The sequence below is a fragment of the Poeciliopsis prolifica genome, unplaced genomic scaffold, assembly GCF_027474105.1.
Source record: "Poeciliopsis prolifica strain line A6 unplaced genomic scaffold, Auburn_PproV2 SCAFFOLD019, whole genome shotgun sequence".
NCBI classification, from domain to species: Eukaryota; Metazoa; Chordata; class Actinopteri; order Cyprinodontiformes; family Poeciliidae; genus Poeciliopsis; species Poeciliopsis prolifica.
This window is the reverse complement of record NW_026562394.1, coordinates 799,742-813,486: the sequence shown is the minus strand read 5'-3', so window position 1 is coordinate 813,486 and position 13,745 is coordinate 799,742. Positions and strand designations below refer to the sequence as shown.

Sequence of the window (13,745 nt, the reverse complement as noted above, 5' to 3'; positions counted from 1 at the left end):
TCAGTTTAATTGCCCTCCACCTTGACTGACAAACCGAGGGTAAGCCGGGTCAACAACGCTCTCATCTGCATGCCATTAGAAAGGAATGATATCATAAAATTAGCTTTGCTTTATTTAGCTGAGTTGAATGAAGTTCTAAAAGGTGCAAAGCGTTCACAACCCACAGGTTGTTCAGTAGAGATATACAAAGAGCGAATTTGTGCACATTTAGACACCAACTACATTTTGGCAGAGCAAACAACCAAGCAAATAATAGTGATATGAATGCAATATTTATCCTGGATATATCTTGTCAACTTCCTCTCATGACCTTTCAGGCAAGAGCAGCTGCTTCGACTAACCTTTCTTATTTAGGCATTCAAGACGCAGAGAACAGAGAGCGATGCACGCAGACAGACGGACAGCCTGCAGCTAGTGACCTTTATACCAGGACCGGAGCTCGACTGAGCTGCAGAGCTGTGATGTATGGCTGGGAATACCAGATTAAAGAATGGATAGAAGCAGACCAAAGATTTGATTAGCTGAGTCACCTTTTAGGATGGCCAAGCATGACTGATGATTGTAGACTAACAAAACTTCAAATTGAAATTTAAGGCTTATCATAGCAAAGCAAAGCTCAATTTCCAATTGGTGTCATAACCCAAGTTGTGACAAATTTGACTAGTATTACATAGGGGGTATTATGTGAAATCAACTTTTAACAACAGTTACTTGATTGGGTTGTAAAACACCACTATGTGCCTGAAAACATATCTAATACTGCACCTTTAAAGATACATAGCAAAGTCTTAAAGGGAAAATATTTTGTGTGTTCCAGTCATGTGGTAGTGTATAGTACAATCAAATAACTATCATCTTCAGTTATGAAAATATTGTATTCAAAACAGGAAAGAAATTTGTCTGTATAATTTAAGCCCTTCAAATTGGACCTGTGTTTCTTTATGAAGTTCCTGCTTTTTCCGAGGCTCCACTTTCAACAACTTTTCTCTGTTAAGTATTTACAAAAGTTTGTCAGCGCACTGGACTAAGAAATAATTCAAGTAATGAGCTCAGCAGAAGCGCCATTTCAAGTTAAGATATTTTTAATATTTAAAAAATTTATTCCTGCATTAAATAAAAAGGTGATGCAAGTGGAGAATGGAATTTAATATAAGATCAAAGGTTTAATAAAGCAAGACATTTGCTTTTTTATTAACTTGGGAAGAAAAAAGAGTCATGGGTCAAAACAATCCATGCCTAAGGCACCATCTTAGAGCAGCATCTCAGAATATAGAATCTGACTTCAAGTCGCTCTCTGTTAAAAATGCATCTTATCTTGAATGAGATGCATAGAATTACATAGAACATGACAGCTTTCCCATGAACGCTTAGTGTCTATAAGGTTACACAGGTGGCTACCCAGCTGGGGCACTGCAAGGTTCTCAGACTGACTGATTTGCAGCATGTCAGCCAGCGAGGCTGGCCTCGTGATTGGAGAGACAGTACAAGGTCAAGAGTTTGATCATCTCAAGAGCTGGTAGGAATTCATCAACCAGGCATGTATCCTGTCATTTAGTCCTTGAGAGTTGAAAAAAAAAAAACCCTCCTCAGGACCTCACAGATCTCTGCATACAAACACCAACCAAATACTGAAAATAATTAGAAATATGTATTTTTTAAAAATACAAAACCTGTCATTTCCAATAATGTTTTTTTTATTCCTTTTCAACACGTGAACACAAAAACATTGTTCACATCAGGCAAGTGCATCATCTTTCCCTGCCGTGACTCTGGGTCTCTTCCTCCCACTGTAACAATTTTCACACAAACGCCCTCTTTTTTTCTCAGGAACACGTTGTGTGCACAGCGTTGCTTTTGCTATGACCTTTTTCAACTAGGAAATGATATCTCATGTTTCAGTGAGAAAAACGTAATCATCAGTGTGAAAAATCTTTTTACTGTTTTTTTATTATAAAGTAATGTCAGATATGAAATTTTAACATTTCACATTTTGGAAGAGATCTACTTCATTTCGCAGTGAAGCTCACCATTAATTAATTTATAGTCAAATAAGAGCACTTTAAGTTAATTCTTTTTAAAAGTCAGTCTAAAGTTAAGGTTACCCTTATTTTTAGATTGTCATACAGCTTATGCTATCAAGTGGGTTGGCAATAACAACATATTTTAATTAGCACAAACACGACGAGATAGAATAGTTGTTTGGAACCATTACAGTATGTGTTTAAAGTATGAATATCACTTTTTTGTATTGTGTGTGTGAGACTTGGGACAAATTTCTGACAAAACAAAAAAAAAAACCAAAAAACTAAACACTTACACCACTTAACATGTTATCTGTGCATCATGATATTGGATTGATAAGAATGATATTATGATTTCTTAATTGCTGTGCATCCTTTGTTCACATCAATAGCATTAGGTATTTATCGAAATATTGTCCAGTATGGTGACATAGAGAACACTGTGACAGCAGCTCTAATATTTCCCTGGTTACCCTGGACTAAGAGTTTTACCAACAGGTTCCAAAAACCTGAACTGCTGGAAGTGAAGAGGACATAACAAGCTCACGAGTAAATTTACCTTCAGACCACAGATCTCACAATGAAAGAGAGACTGAAGAAGTGTGTGAGGCTGTTCGATTCTGACACTGAAAAAAATAACTGGTGTGCAGAAGAACGAAGAAAATAGCGATCAATAATTTTTCCTGGTAGGCTTCTGTAATTTTTTTTTAAGTATCCATGTTACAGGTACTCTTCAGAAAGAGCATTTATGGTTTCTTTATTTTACTGATCTATTTCAATAAAAGTAAAATTAAAAAACATTTTAATTAACTGTTTAAGAGAACTTTGTAAAAACATTTACTCTGATATTATTTTCTGACTTATGGAGTGAAAAGAAATTTCTCAAGAAAGTATATTATTTTATAATTAGTTTACAGACTAGCATAATATGTCAAATCTAAAGATAGAGTACAGAAAAGTCATATCTGCTTTAATTTAATTTAACTGAACAATAAAAATATGAGCAATGTCTCAAGCAATGTGTTGAAGCTTAAAGGTGCCAATGTTATTCTTTTTATCTGCTCTGTCATTATTCATCATCAAGAACGGCAGAGAAAAACAGTTCTTAAGTTTGTGGTTTCCACATATAAATATGGAATGGAGAGGTGCCAAAAATTAAAATGAAAATAATACAAAAATTGTCATGCAATCAGCAATATAGTACATTAATCTGTACCATAAAGAAATATGAAGAAATTCAATCTGCTAGTTTTTTGCTCTCTCCTCTGTTTGAGCTGCATATTATTTCTCTGTGTATTAGTGTAAGAAGTTGTTTGTGTGTAAGTATGCATTTTCAAGCCAAACCTGTTCTTTTGACAGTGATAAGATTCCCCCAGTGAGTAAATTGAATGCAACCCCTGCTGAGGGCGGAGCCAGATTTGTATGAAGTGTTGGCGAACAACCACCTCAGGACAGTTGCATCTGATCTGGAGATATGAAAATAATTATCCATCACCTGAGAGGCTGGCTATGGCAGCGCTGTTGCCATTTACATACGGTAATTAGGCCAGGCAGCTGTTGGTGCCACCATCACAAACCTGACATCCGAGTCAGCCCTTGGAATCAGGTAAGAAAAATATCACCTAGTTTCAATGGTGTTAGCACTTTTTTTTGAAAAAAATAGGGCTTCTTGTTGAGAAGTGTTAGTGGCTTTTTTTTTTTAAATTTTGCCAATGTTTTTTTAAATATTTTTTTAATTATTTGTTTTGCAACCTGTGAAGGTGTTAATGTAATAAACACTTGATGAGATCCAGGTATGACAACTTCAAGAACCACACAACAGTTTCTCTTTGCCATTACAAACTAAATTCTTTCTACCTTTTCTAACTTTCCCCAAGAATTTTTCCTTAACCTATTTCTATATACCAGGTTTCATAAAAGCACACAAACTAATTTCAAATTGGTGACCAGTCACACTCCCTGACAGATGTAATTTGCCCAGTATTCTTGTCCTTGATTCAGCCACATTTATATAAGGGCTAGCGATACAGAGCTCTATCACTTCTCTGCATGTTTGCAGCCTGAGTTCAAGCTTTCTCAGTCCAAAATGGCTAGGGATCTCACTATCTTTTCAAAGCCAAGGTCAGACATCTCAGTTTTATTACAGAGGTAAACCTGGCCTTCATAAATACTTCATACAGGCCTTTCTGGAGAAAAAAGTGAGCAGAAGTTGAAGGAAAAGGCAAGTTAGGTGAAAATAGAAGTACATTTAGAGGAAATGAAACCAAAGCAGGACAAAAAAAAAAAAGCATTTCTAGTTTTTGGACATTTGCGAGTAGGTAAAATGAAACTCGAACATTTTGAAACATGCATTCAAAATTATATAAATAGATGTCTCATAGATACTTGTTGGTTTGATAAGTAGTACAAATTAAATGTCACAAAATCATTGAAAAGGGATCTATGGTTATTGTATGTATTTTTCTCTCACTGATCTAGAGGGAAATGTGTTTGACTCAATTTCTATGTACAGTAGATATATTTTTAAAAGTCACATGAAAGGATTCATTTTTAAAGCTTTCATATGGAATGAGAGCTTGATGATCGCAGGCAAGGGTTACATTCATGAGGGAAATCAGACTAATCAACATGATACTTTGTGATTTTTTAATGTGTCCTGATGTGTTGACAGACACTGTTCATTTGAGAGGGATCTGGGGAAATGCTCTTTGCCCTAGGGGTGAATCTGCCGCAAGATTCAGTGGGCAGAAAATGCTAGTTTTAAAAACAGCTTTTATCATTTGGCTCATGTCAAACTGACTTTACTGCAGTTCTTTTCTATGGTGATTCAGAGACAGGGTTCACGACGTAAGGCTTGACAATGTAGATATCCTTTCAAAGCTGAGCTTAGATCAGTCTAATAAAAGATGAATACGTCGGAATAAATAATTTGAGAAGTAACTTGGTGATGACTTCAAGAGATAGGAGTGTAGATTGTCATTTGAAATGGAAATATATTCCTTTATTATACAGGAATATATGTCTGGAGGATGTTGTTAAAAAAAAAACCCCAAAAAACCCATTCTGCTTTCATAAACTTGCAAATGTTAATAAAGTCATTGGATTGTTGCAGAAGTTTGAAAATGAAAAGTAGTTAAACTTTGGTGCTTTGTTATTTAAAATACACTCACTTTTATTATAGACTATATCTTCTGGAGATCAATGAAATTAATAAAGAGATAAATGTTAAATTAAAGTAATTTTTGCATATATAATTCAACTTTGATGAAGAAAAAACTTCAAATCAGTCCTAGTTGGCCTCAACAAAGAAAGGTAGGATTTGTTTTACATAGTTGGAAAAATCCATAAGAATTGCTCAACCATATTCAGACATAGACAGATATCTTTATGTAGATTCCTACTTCAAGACCAGTACAATTGACACACCTCATTTACAGAATTACTTAAATAATTACGCAGTTGCAAGGTTAGCAGAGTTAGAAAAGAGAGTGTAAAGAGCCGGTGGATGTCTTTGCCACATGGTGAGGCATCTCACTTTGTAGACAAAGCAAATGGAATGGTTGTAGATTTTATTAAAAACAGAAATATGCCTAACATTGTAACCATTATAGAAGAAAACGTAGAGATGATGGAGACTTAAGAAAGATGAACATGCTAATAAAATAGACTGGACACTGTCCAGGAGCCTCTAAGCCTGATTAGGGCAAAGAACAATGTTTAATAAAATAAGGAACATAATGGTTAACATACGTTATTATGACATTAAGACAACAGAGTGTCCTCAGATCAACTGTAAGACACATTAGCCCAGAAAATCCTTCCTGTCGTCATTGAAAGAATGGCAGGAAATGCCAAATTTCCATCTGGTATTTATAAGTTATCTGAGAAAGTAGGCTAATGGAGCTAGTGTAGTTTATAGCAAGGAGCTAGTGTAGTTTAAGCTAAGTGTCTTCCACCTGAAGACACTTAGCAATATGGATCAGATTTCAATATAAGAGTATGGAACAAAATATGCACGATGTCTGTTATCACAAAAGGTAGTAGCAACAAAAACTTTCTCCAGTGCTTGGAGAAAAAAAGGACAGCACGGAGTATGCCAAGACAATAGAGGGACAAAAGAAAGAGACGTTTTTTGTACTCTAAAGATAAATAAATAAAGGCAACAACAACAGGTGCATAAATATGTAAATGAAAAGGTAAAAAAAATAAAAATAAAAAAACTCCACCTCAAAACCAAGATATGGACAAACTACAAAAACTCTAGAATTTAAATAAGTACTATATTTTATTCTTATGCCAAAAATAAGAATATTTACCCAAATTAATAAATTAATTTAGAGAAATAATTGTATTTCTCTAAATGAAATATAACTACACACAATTTGCTGAATAAAAAAATACTAATGACACCAGAAGAATCTTTATTTTTTTTTAATTCCAGTTTTTATATTTCTTATTCTTCTTAAAAATTATATTCAGATGTCTCATACACTTTTGAGGCCATCATTGCCAACTTCTGTCACACTAGTCCAGGGTACAAACTGTAAGAGGGGATATAAATCCAGCAAAGAACAAAGAGCATGTTACAGATTTTAATGCTCAGATTAATAAAGCATTAAATTAAATTTTAAAAGAGTGAGAGGGTGAAAAGGAAAAAGAAAATGCTGCAGAGTCTATCACGACAGGTCAAAAAGAAGATAATCTTGGTCCAAACAGAAGTCAAAATGCATGAGCTTCCAAGAACATTTCTGATACAGTCTTCAGCTAATCCATCTACAGTATTTTGATCTGTTTTTATTTAGATAGCACAAAGATGGACACTCTCTTGATGGATGAATCTCTATTTTTACATTGTATCTATGATATGAAGACTGAGATATTTGCTATATGCAAGAACCAATACAATGTATCAAACGTCTTGCTCTTTCACAGAATATCTCATAAAAGGCGCATCAGACTACTTTCTTCCCAGAAACCTTCCAGCACTTTCTCAGCAGTGTTTTAGTGAATCTAGCACAGCAAACATCTAATCTACCTCCAAATAGAAATACAATGCAGGACTAAAAAACCCATTAAAAACTGTTTCACATATAATATAGATTCCACAACTCAAATAAAGCCATCTCTGCACATTTCAGGTTGTTTTATAAAAAGTCTTGTTCTCCTAAATGAGCTAAACTGCATGTGTGGCTTAACCTTAGCCAGACAAAAAGCAGAGGAAGAAGACAGTGATTTTATGATTGCTGCAATTTTCTATTTCTCACAAAGGTGCACAGTGAGTGACTGGTGTCTATTCCACCACAGATCAAAGGTTGCAGCTAGTAAATATCTAGAACATACCAACATAAGAAAAATTCTAGGATATAGGAACATTTATCCTGGTAAATGCATCTCTCCACTCTGAACATCAGTTCAGTTAATTTTGTATGTAAGGTATATATTATTTACACTTTCTTGGTTGATGTGAATAATTGGTGAACAAAAACAACATATTTACTATCAAAATAGATATCAATCAGACACTTTGTACATTCTTCTGGCTCTTTGTTGGGACTATGTGTTCTCACCCTGCACATTTCGTATCTAATAGATCCATAACCTGACAAATAGTAAGACGTGGGGATATAACAATAATCCATCTTATAAGAGGAAACGGTATATGATTTTGGTATATGATTTTTTTTAAAAAAAAGTAGAATGTGAATTTGTTTTATTTTTAAAAAATGAGGTACTGTTTCACAATCACAAGACTTGTTACTCCATGTAGAATAATACAGTCAAGGTTATTTCAATGTATTCAGTTTTTTTGTGTTTATCTAACAATGAAGTCATCCTAATAGTGAAAAAGCACCACAAACACTCTCATTCAATGTATTCACAGAAGAAGAATGCATGTTTAGAGTAAACCAGCTCACTCAAAGTACTTCCCTCTATACTAATTTAATTCAATTCCTCCATCATTGCAGGTTCAGAACTCATTGGCTCATTAATATGAATCGATTTTGCTCAAACTTGCTCCATAGTACCAATAGTAATGCATGGTTTAGACATTTCCTGCCTCACAATAATTGAATCAAATATGCACAGAATTAGCAGGCTGGAACATATATCAAGGGAGTTGATCCAAATATGTTAAAATATGTAAAACAGAGTACAAGCAGTCCCCAACAGGATTATAAATACTAGCCTGGACAGCATTTATTTTGAAGCAACCTGTTGAATATGGGTTTATTTGTGATACACAAGGATATTGCTGCCTTGCTGTCTTTTGTAATGGTGGATGAAATTAATGAAGCTGCTTTGCATTTCATATATTGTACCCTACCCAGTTTTATTTTGGTAGTCACACACCCTGCATATCATACCAGGTTTTACTGCTCTGTCTAGTCCTCTGATTTTCTCCATTGTTTTCAAACATGATTCATCAGCCCCTGTGTGCATTTATGATCATGCACTCCCTTCTTCCTCTGCCTGTTCCACCCCTCTTGCCTTAATTTACCTTGCCAACTTTACTGGAGCTGTTTAACAGGCCAGTTTTTTCCCCCTTCCTGCCTAAGATCATAAGAAATCTAACATGGGGTAGTTAGAAACAGAAAGTTATCTGGTTCTAACTGTTGTTGAGCACTTAATCATTGTATACTAGAAATAGATACAACAGATTTGGCCTTTGTTTTGAATCTCTGATATTCTATTAAAAGATTAGAAGAATCTCTGTGGAGTCATCTCATCTGGTAAGGGTTGCCTTAAAAGAGTTAAGGGACACAACAGTGAATGAGATATTACAGTCAACTCATTCAGCTGGATGTTGATGGCTTGAGAGAGCGCTTGAATGAATTAAACATTCAGACACAGCAGGAAAGTGAGAAAACGGTGTAGTGACGTGGTGAGAGGAAAATGATTTAAATGATGTTCATGTTTTGAGGACAAAAGTAGGATAAAGAAAAATTGTAATGGAAGGAGGCGTCTACATTTGGGAATAATGAATAATCTAAATTTTACCACAACTTCTAAATTTTTGAGAGGAAAACTTTGAATTGAAATTGTTGTTATTGCAACCTGAAATACAGAACCAATTGGAAAAATAAATCGCTTATAACATAAACGACAAAACTTTTATTTTTATTTTTCATAAAATCCTGAATTTATGAAAAATAAAAATGTAAACACACTTCAGGAAGAGTATTTTGGCATCTGCTTCAGATGTAAAGCCTGATGTTTAAGGAAACTCACCACTGCAACAAAAGAAAGGTGCACAGGCTGGTACTATTAAAAAAAACAAACATGTGCATATAGGTTAACTTTCTTAGCACTGTCTGCTGGGCTAATTGTGCTGTTTTCTTAAATATTCTGTGAACAAACAATTTTGTGAAGTTATAAATGCCAAACTATAGCAATATATTTCATTTGGCAATCTTTGCTGAACAACCATGTGGAGTCATCTCATCTCCACTCACACTGCTTTACAGTGCCCACCTTCTCAATGCATGTAAGACGCTGCCGTCAAAAAACGGGGACTTTTTATTTGTGTAGAAACTAAAAATGGCTCAAAGCGCAATTTTGTTTTAAATCTATAATACCAAGGATTGCCGATTATTAAAACTGGTAAGGATTTTGTCCCTAATCAAAGAAAGTAGAATAAATTATATAACCTGATTGAGGTTCAAACTCTACAACATTTATTCTCACTGGATTACATAAAAAATGACAAAACTTATTTTTTAATTCTTTGCTCTTTGGTGACAGTCCACTCTATGTATGAATACAATATAACCACAGTCTGGCTCTACAATCTTGAGATCAGGACTCTGTGGGAATGATATGATGCTGGGTATCTTGTTTTTTTTTTTTTTGTGTTGCTCTCTGAGGTACATTTATGTTAAGCCACTATCTTCAGTTTGAAAGAACATCAATCTTTTTACAGCAGTGCATATTCCTAGGTTTGAATACCTTACTTCAAAAATATTTTTAGCTATATTTGCACCAAAAAATCTGACAATACTTATTAAAATAAAAGCCAATTCTACATGCTGGTAACATTGCTGGAAAAAGATCACAGTGTATCTATTTGATATAAGGGTGATATAGTTGTAACAGTTCAATGACAGTTCAATCACTATTAGCACTGATTAAGAGGATTCACATTGTGGATATTTGTGTCTTTCCATGTAGTCTCAGGGTGAAGTTACATGAGATTATAAAGACATATCTGAAAATCAACAATGGCTTAATGGGAAACTTGGAGTTGGATTTCTGAGAAATGATTACCAGTGTTTTAATTAAACAGATTCTGATTCAACATAGATTCAGTTAAAAAAAACCAAAAACAATTTACACTCAACCTCTGCCAGGCAAAACAAATGTGAACTTAAAACTAATGATCATTTTGTGAGTCCCAAAATGACAATTAAAACCCCCAAACTCTGCCAGAGTTGCTTTAGAAGATATAAGTTTATTTTTCTTAAGAAGAAAAATCAACAGCAGAGGATTTGAGCAGCAGTCACGACTCACCTCGAACTTTGCCTTTTGAAGCCATCACTGCATTCCCCAAGTAGGAGACGAGGGGTTGGATGAACAGCAAGAGAGGCATAAGTCAGAAAAAAGGAAAAGAAAAAGACAGAAGACAGAGCAACAGATTAGATAAGTGTAGGGAGAGCAGAGTGTGGGTATCTGTTACACATATTTAGAAGCAACTCTATGTTGATCTTGAACGCTAGTTAAAAGTGTGAAAATCATTGGATTACTCAACCCTTAAAGAGAACATCCTGAATTAGCTCATCTGCAAATTGAAACTTTATAGTGTGACACCTTTTAATTAGTGGTGTCGCATCATGTGGATTGGGGAAGGAACCATGTTGCCTTCAGATAAGTTTCAAAGTCTATAAGGATACATGCAAATAGAATCCTTCATGCTTATTAGAAAGGGCTGCGTTTCTTTTCTTATTCAAATCACAGGCTACAGATAAAAGATGGATATATTCCTCTTTTTCAAAGTATTTTTCAGGGGGATTATATGCAAAGAACAACAGAAAGTAGATAACAATAGTTGTAATGTTTTCTTTGAAATAAAACAATAAACAAGTGTATTTGCGTGCAACCCCATGAGACAATATGCAATATACCAACTCTCACTCCAATCACAGCTGGAAGTCTTAAGATGTACATACATTTCTCTACCGCCATTCCACTCAAAGAGAGAAACATTTTACCCATTCTTTCTTATGAAATGTCTCAAGTATATACAGTATATATACATAATTGAATTTGTAAACAAGATTTTTCAAGTCTTGCCACCGATTTGTTGCAGGAATAAGGTCAGGACATTGAGTGTGATGGCAGAAATTCATGAAGTAGGAGTTTATTTTGTAACAGGTGGGTTGTCAGTTTGATCCCCCACTCCTCCATGAGTTGTTCACCACCCCTGGCTGCTGCTGCTGGTGAGAGGGCCCAGCAGCGCAAATCCCACGGCAGCCCTCCATATGTCAGTATGCCCCAGAGCAGCCGTGTCTACATTGTAGGTTATCCCCATTAGTGTGTGAATGTGTGCTTGTATGGATGAATGACAGATTGTACTGCAAAGTACAAATGGAAGCCATTACCATTCACACCCATTCTTTATTTCGATTACTTCTTGCTTTCTTAACTCCATCTTATGTGATTCTTGATCATCATGATGCTGCTCATTTTCTAGTGTTGTCCAAAGAAATCTGACGTTTTCACCAAACAGCGTTAACCAAGACTGAGTTGCAGATACTTATGAACCCTAACCCTAACCCTGACAACACAGCTTTTGAATGAAATTGGTGACATAAGATTTTATAAAGGGTATTCGAATAAATGGGTCTGGATACAAATAGACACCATAGTTTACACGTAAATCTAAACAGCCCGGTATTATAGTGGAAAAGAAAACTCTGTAATCAGTATGAAGAATATAGACAGAGAATAATGTGAGAGTATTTTATAAACAAGTTAATGAAAAAAATTATATGAGCCAACAAGGCCATGTTAAAACCCCCCAAAAAGAATCACTTCTGAGACACCCTGCCAGTTAAACCAGAGAGGGTAAACCAAATAAAAGTCATAGATTGTCCACTGGTGTGCATATGTGTGCCTCTGCATTTGCAAGTACATCCCTGGAGAATGACTCTTATGCTTCACACGCTCTGCTTTGCCAAATTGATGGATCTATTGGAAATCCTCCAGTGAGCCTGAAAACATGTACAGCTCTAAAAGACAGCAGCTGAAGAACAGAAAAAGCTGAAAGAACAATAAGAATCTCATGGCAGGTGACATGTTTCAGATTATTTCGATTACTTCTTGCTTTCTTCCTTTCTTTTGATTATTAATTTATAAACGGTTCTCCTGGTAAACAAATAATTTAATATATGAAGTTTGTTATGAGGAAAGTAAGTAAAAACTAATACTAAATACAAGAGATTCAAGCGGTTGACAGCTAGAAGCAGAGGCTGACGACTTTGACTCCCTGATATGTAGATATGTCTCTGTTTATATGTGAGTACGATTAAGTCCTAATAGCCAATCTCTAGTGCCAGATGGGGATGATTATATTTTGTTAGTACTCTTTCACTTCTTGAATGAGATTGAGAATGAGATGAAGACTTTTTTTTCTTCCAATTTGTAGTGAATATTAAATGTAATTTGCATGAATGTTGGTCAATGGCATCTCTGGTGATACATAATGGGGGGCAGAAGATTGAGAATCACAGCAAAGACAATCAGATTTATCTGGAAAAGAAAGGTGTATTGGTTTTCTTTCGCATACAGAAAACAAATATACTTTAGAGATTTCCACTGATATTTTCACAGCTTGCTGTTATGTCACTGGTTCAGGAGGAGAGAGCCCAGCAGAGAAAAAGGGCAGTGGATGTCACATTTCTGCCAGTAATGCTTTCTACACAAGACTGATGGCTTTGTGAAACATTCCCTCAGCCTATCTGACCTCAGCCTATAGCTGCCTTTCATTCTAGTTGTCAAGGTGTGAGCTCCATGGCACAACAGTGCCTCTATGATCTCTAAACCACTGAGACAAAGATGGAACAAACTTATAGATTTTTTCTTTTTCACCACTGTTTTCTCATAACAGCAGCTAAATATATAAAACACTATAAGAAGGGAGGCAGAAGACAAACAGAAATGAAAAGTGAAATATATACTGGTCATTGTATCCAACCTATCTTCTAGAGTCTGCACATGTGAGCTATCTTGGAGTATTACAGTTTCTAGGCAACTAACACAACAGTTCTGAAAGTCATGCTGAAATTACATAAAACACTTTTTATTCAGTTCTCTTCTTCCCACATTTTAAATTGCAATAAGCAGAGAATTTCAGATTGATCACACAATGTGCAGTTCTTCGGAGATACAAAAGAGAACACAAATAGGATGAGAAGCGCCTCTCTACTACAGCCAACAGATATTGAGATATGTACGTCTTTACTGAGAAGTTTTAAAATGTCAGGTGTATGTGTGTTTATTGTGCAACACTATAAAATAAAAATGTCAAAAGTGAGGTCTTTCTTGAGAAATGCTCTCAAATTGTTGGTCTGGAGCTTTTATGCAGGTGTCCATAGACTGAAGTGAATCCTGGCACGAGTCAGACTAAGACCCACTTTTTAAGGTAGTCTCGGGCAGCTTATGAATTAATTCTTCTGGTATTAATTCAGGCTGGCCTAGATCTGAACTAAATACAAGAAATGTACATCT

The 13,745-nt window shown here is 35.2% G+C and overlaps 1 protein-coding gene across 3 annotated transcripts in view; it reads right to left on the bottom strand.

The window, feature by feature from the left end:
• cadm2a (cell adhesion molecule 2a) overlaps nucleotides 1–13,745 on the bottom strand; it is a 216,493-nt gene that overhangs the window by 63,893 nt on the left and 138,855 nt on the right. For 2 of the 3 annotated variants that reach the window (XM_055043528.1, XM_055043530.1), the window contains exon 2: nucleotides 10,530–10,556. The exons of the other annotated variant lie outside the window; for it this stretch is intronic. In XM_055043528.1, the coding sequence (XP_054899503.1) occupies nucleotides 10,530–10,556 (27 nt within the window). The remainder of the gene's footprint in view (nucleotides 1–10,529; nucleotides 10,557–13,745) is intronic. 3 annotated transcript variants of the gene reach the window in all.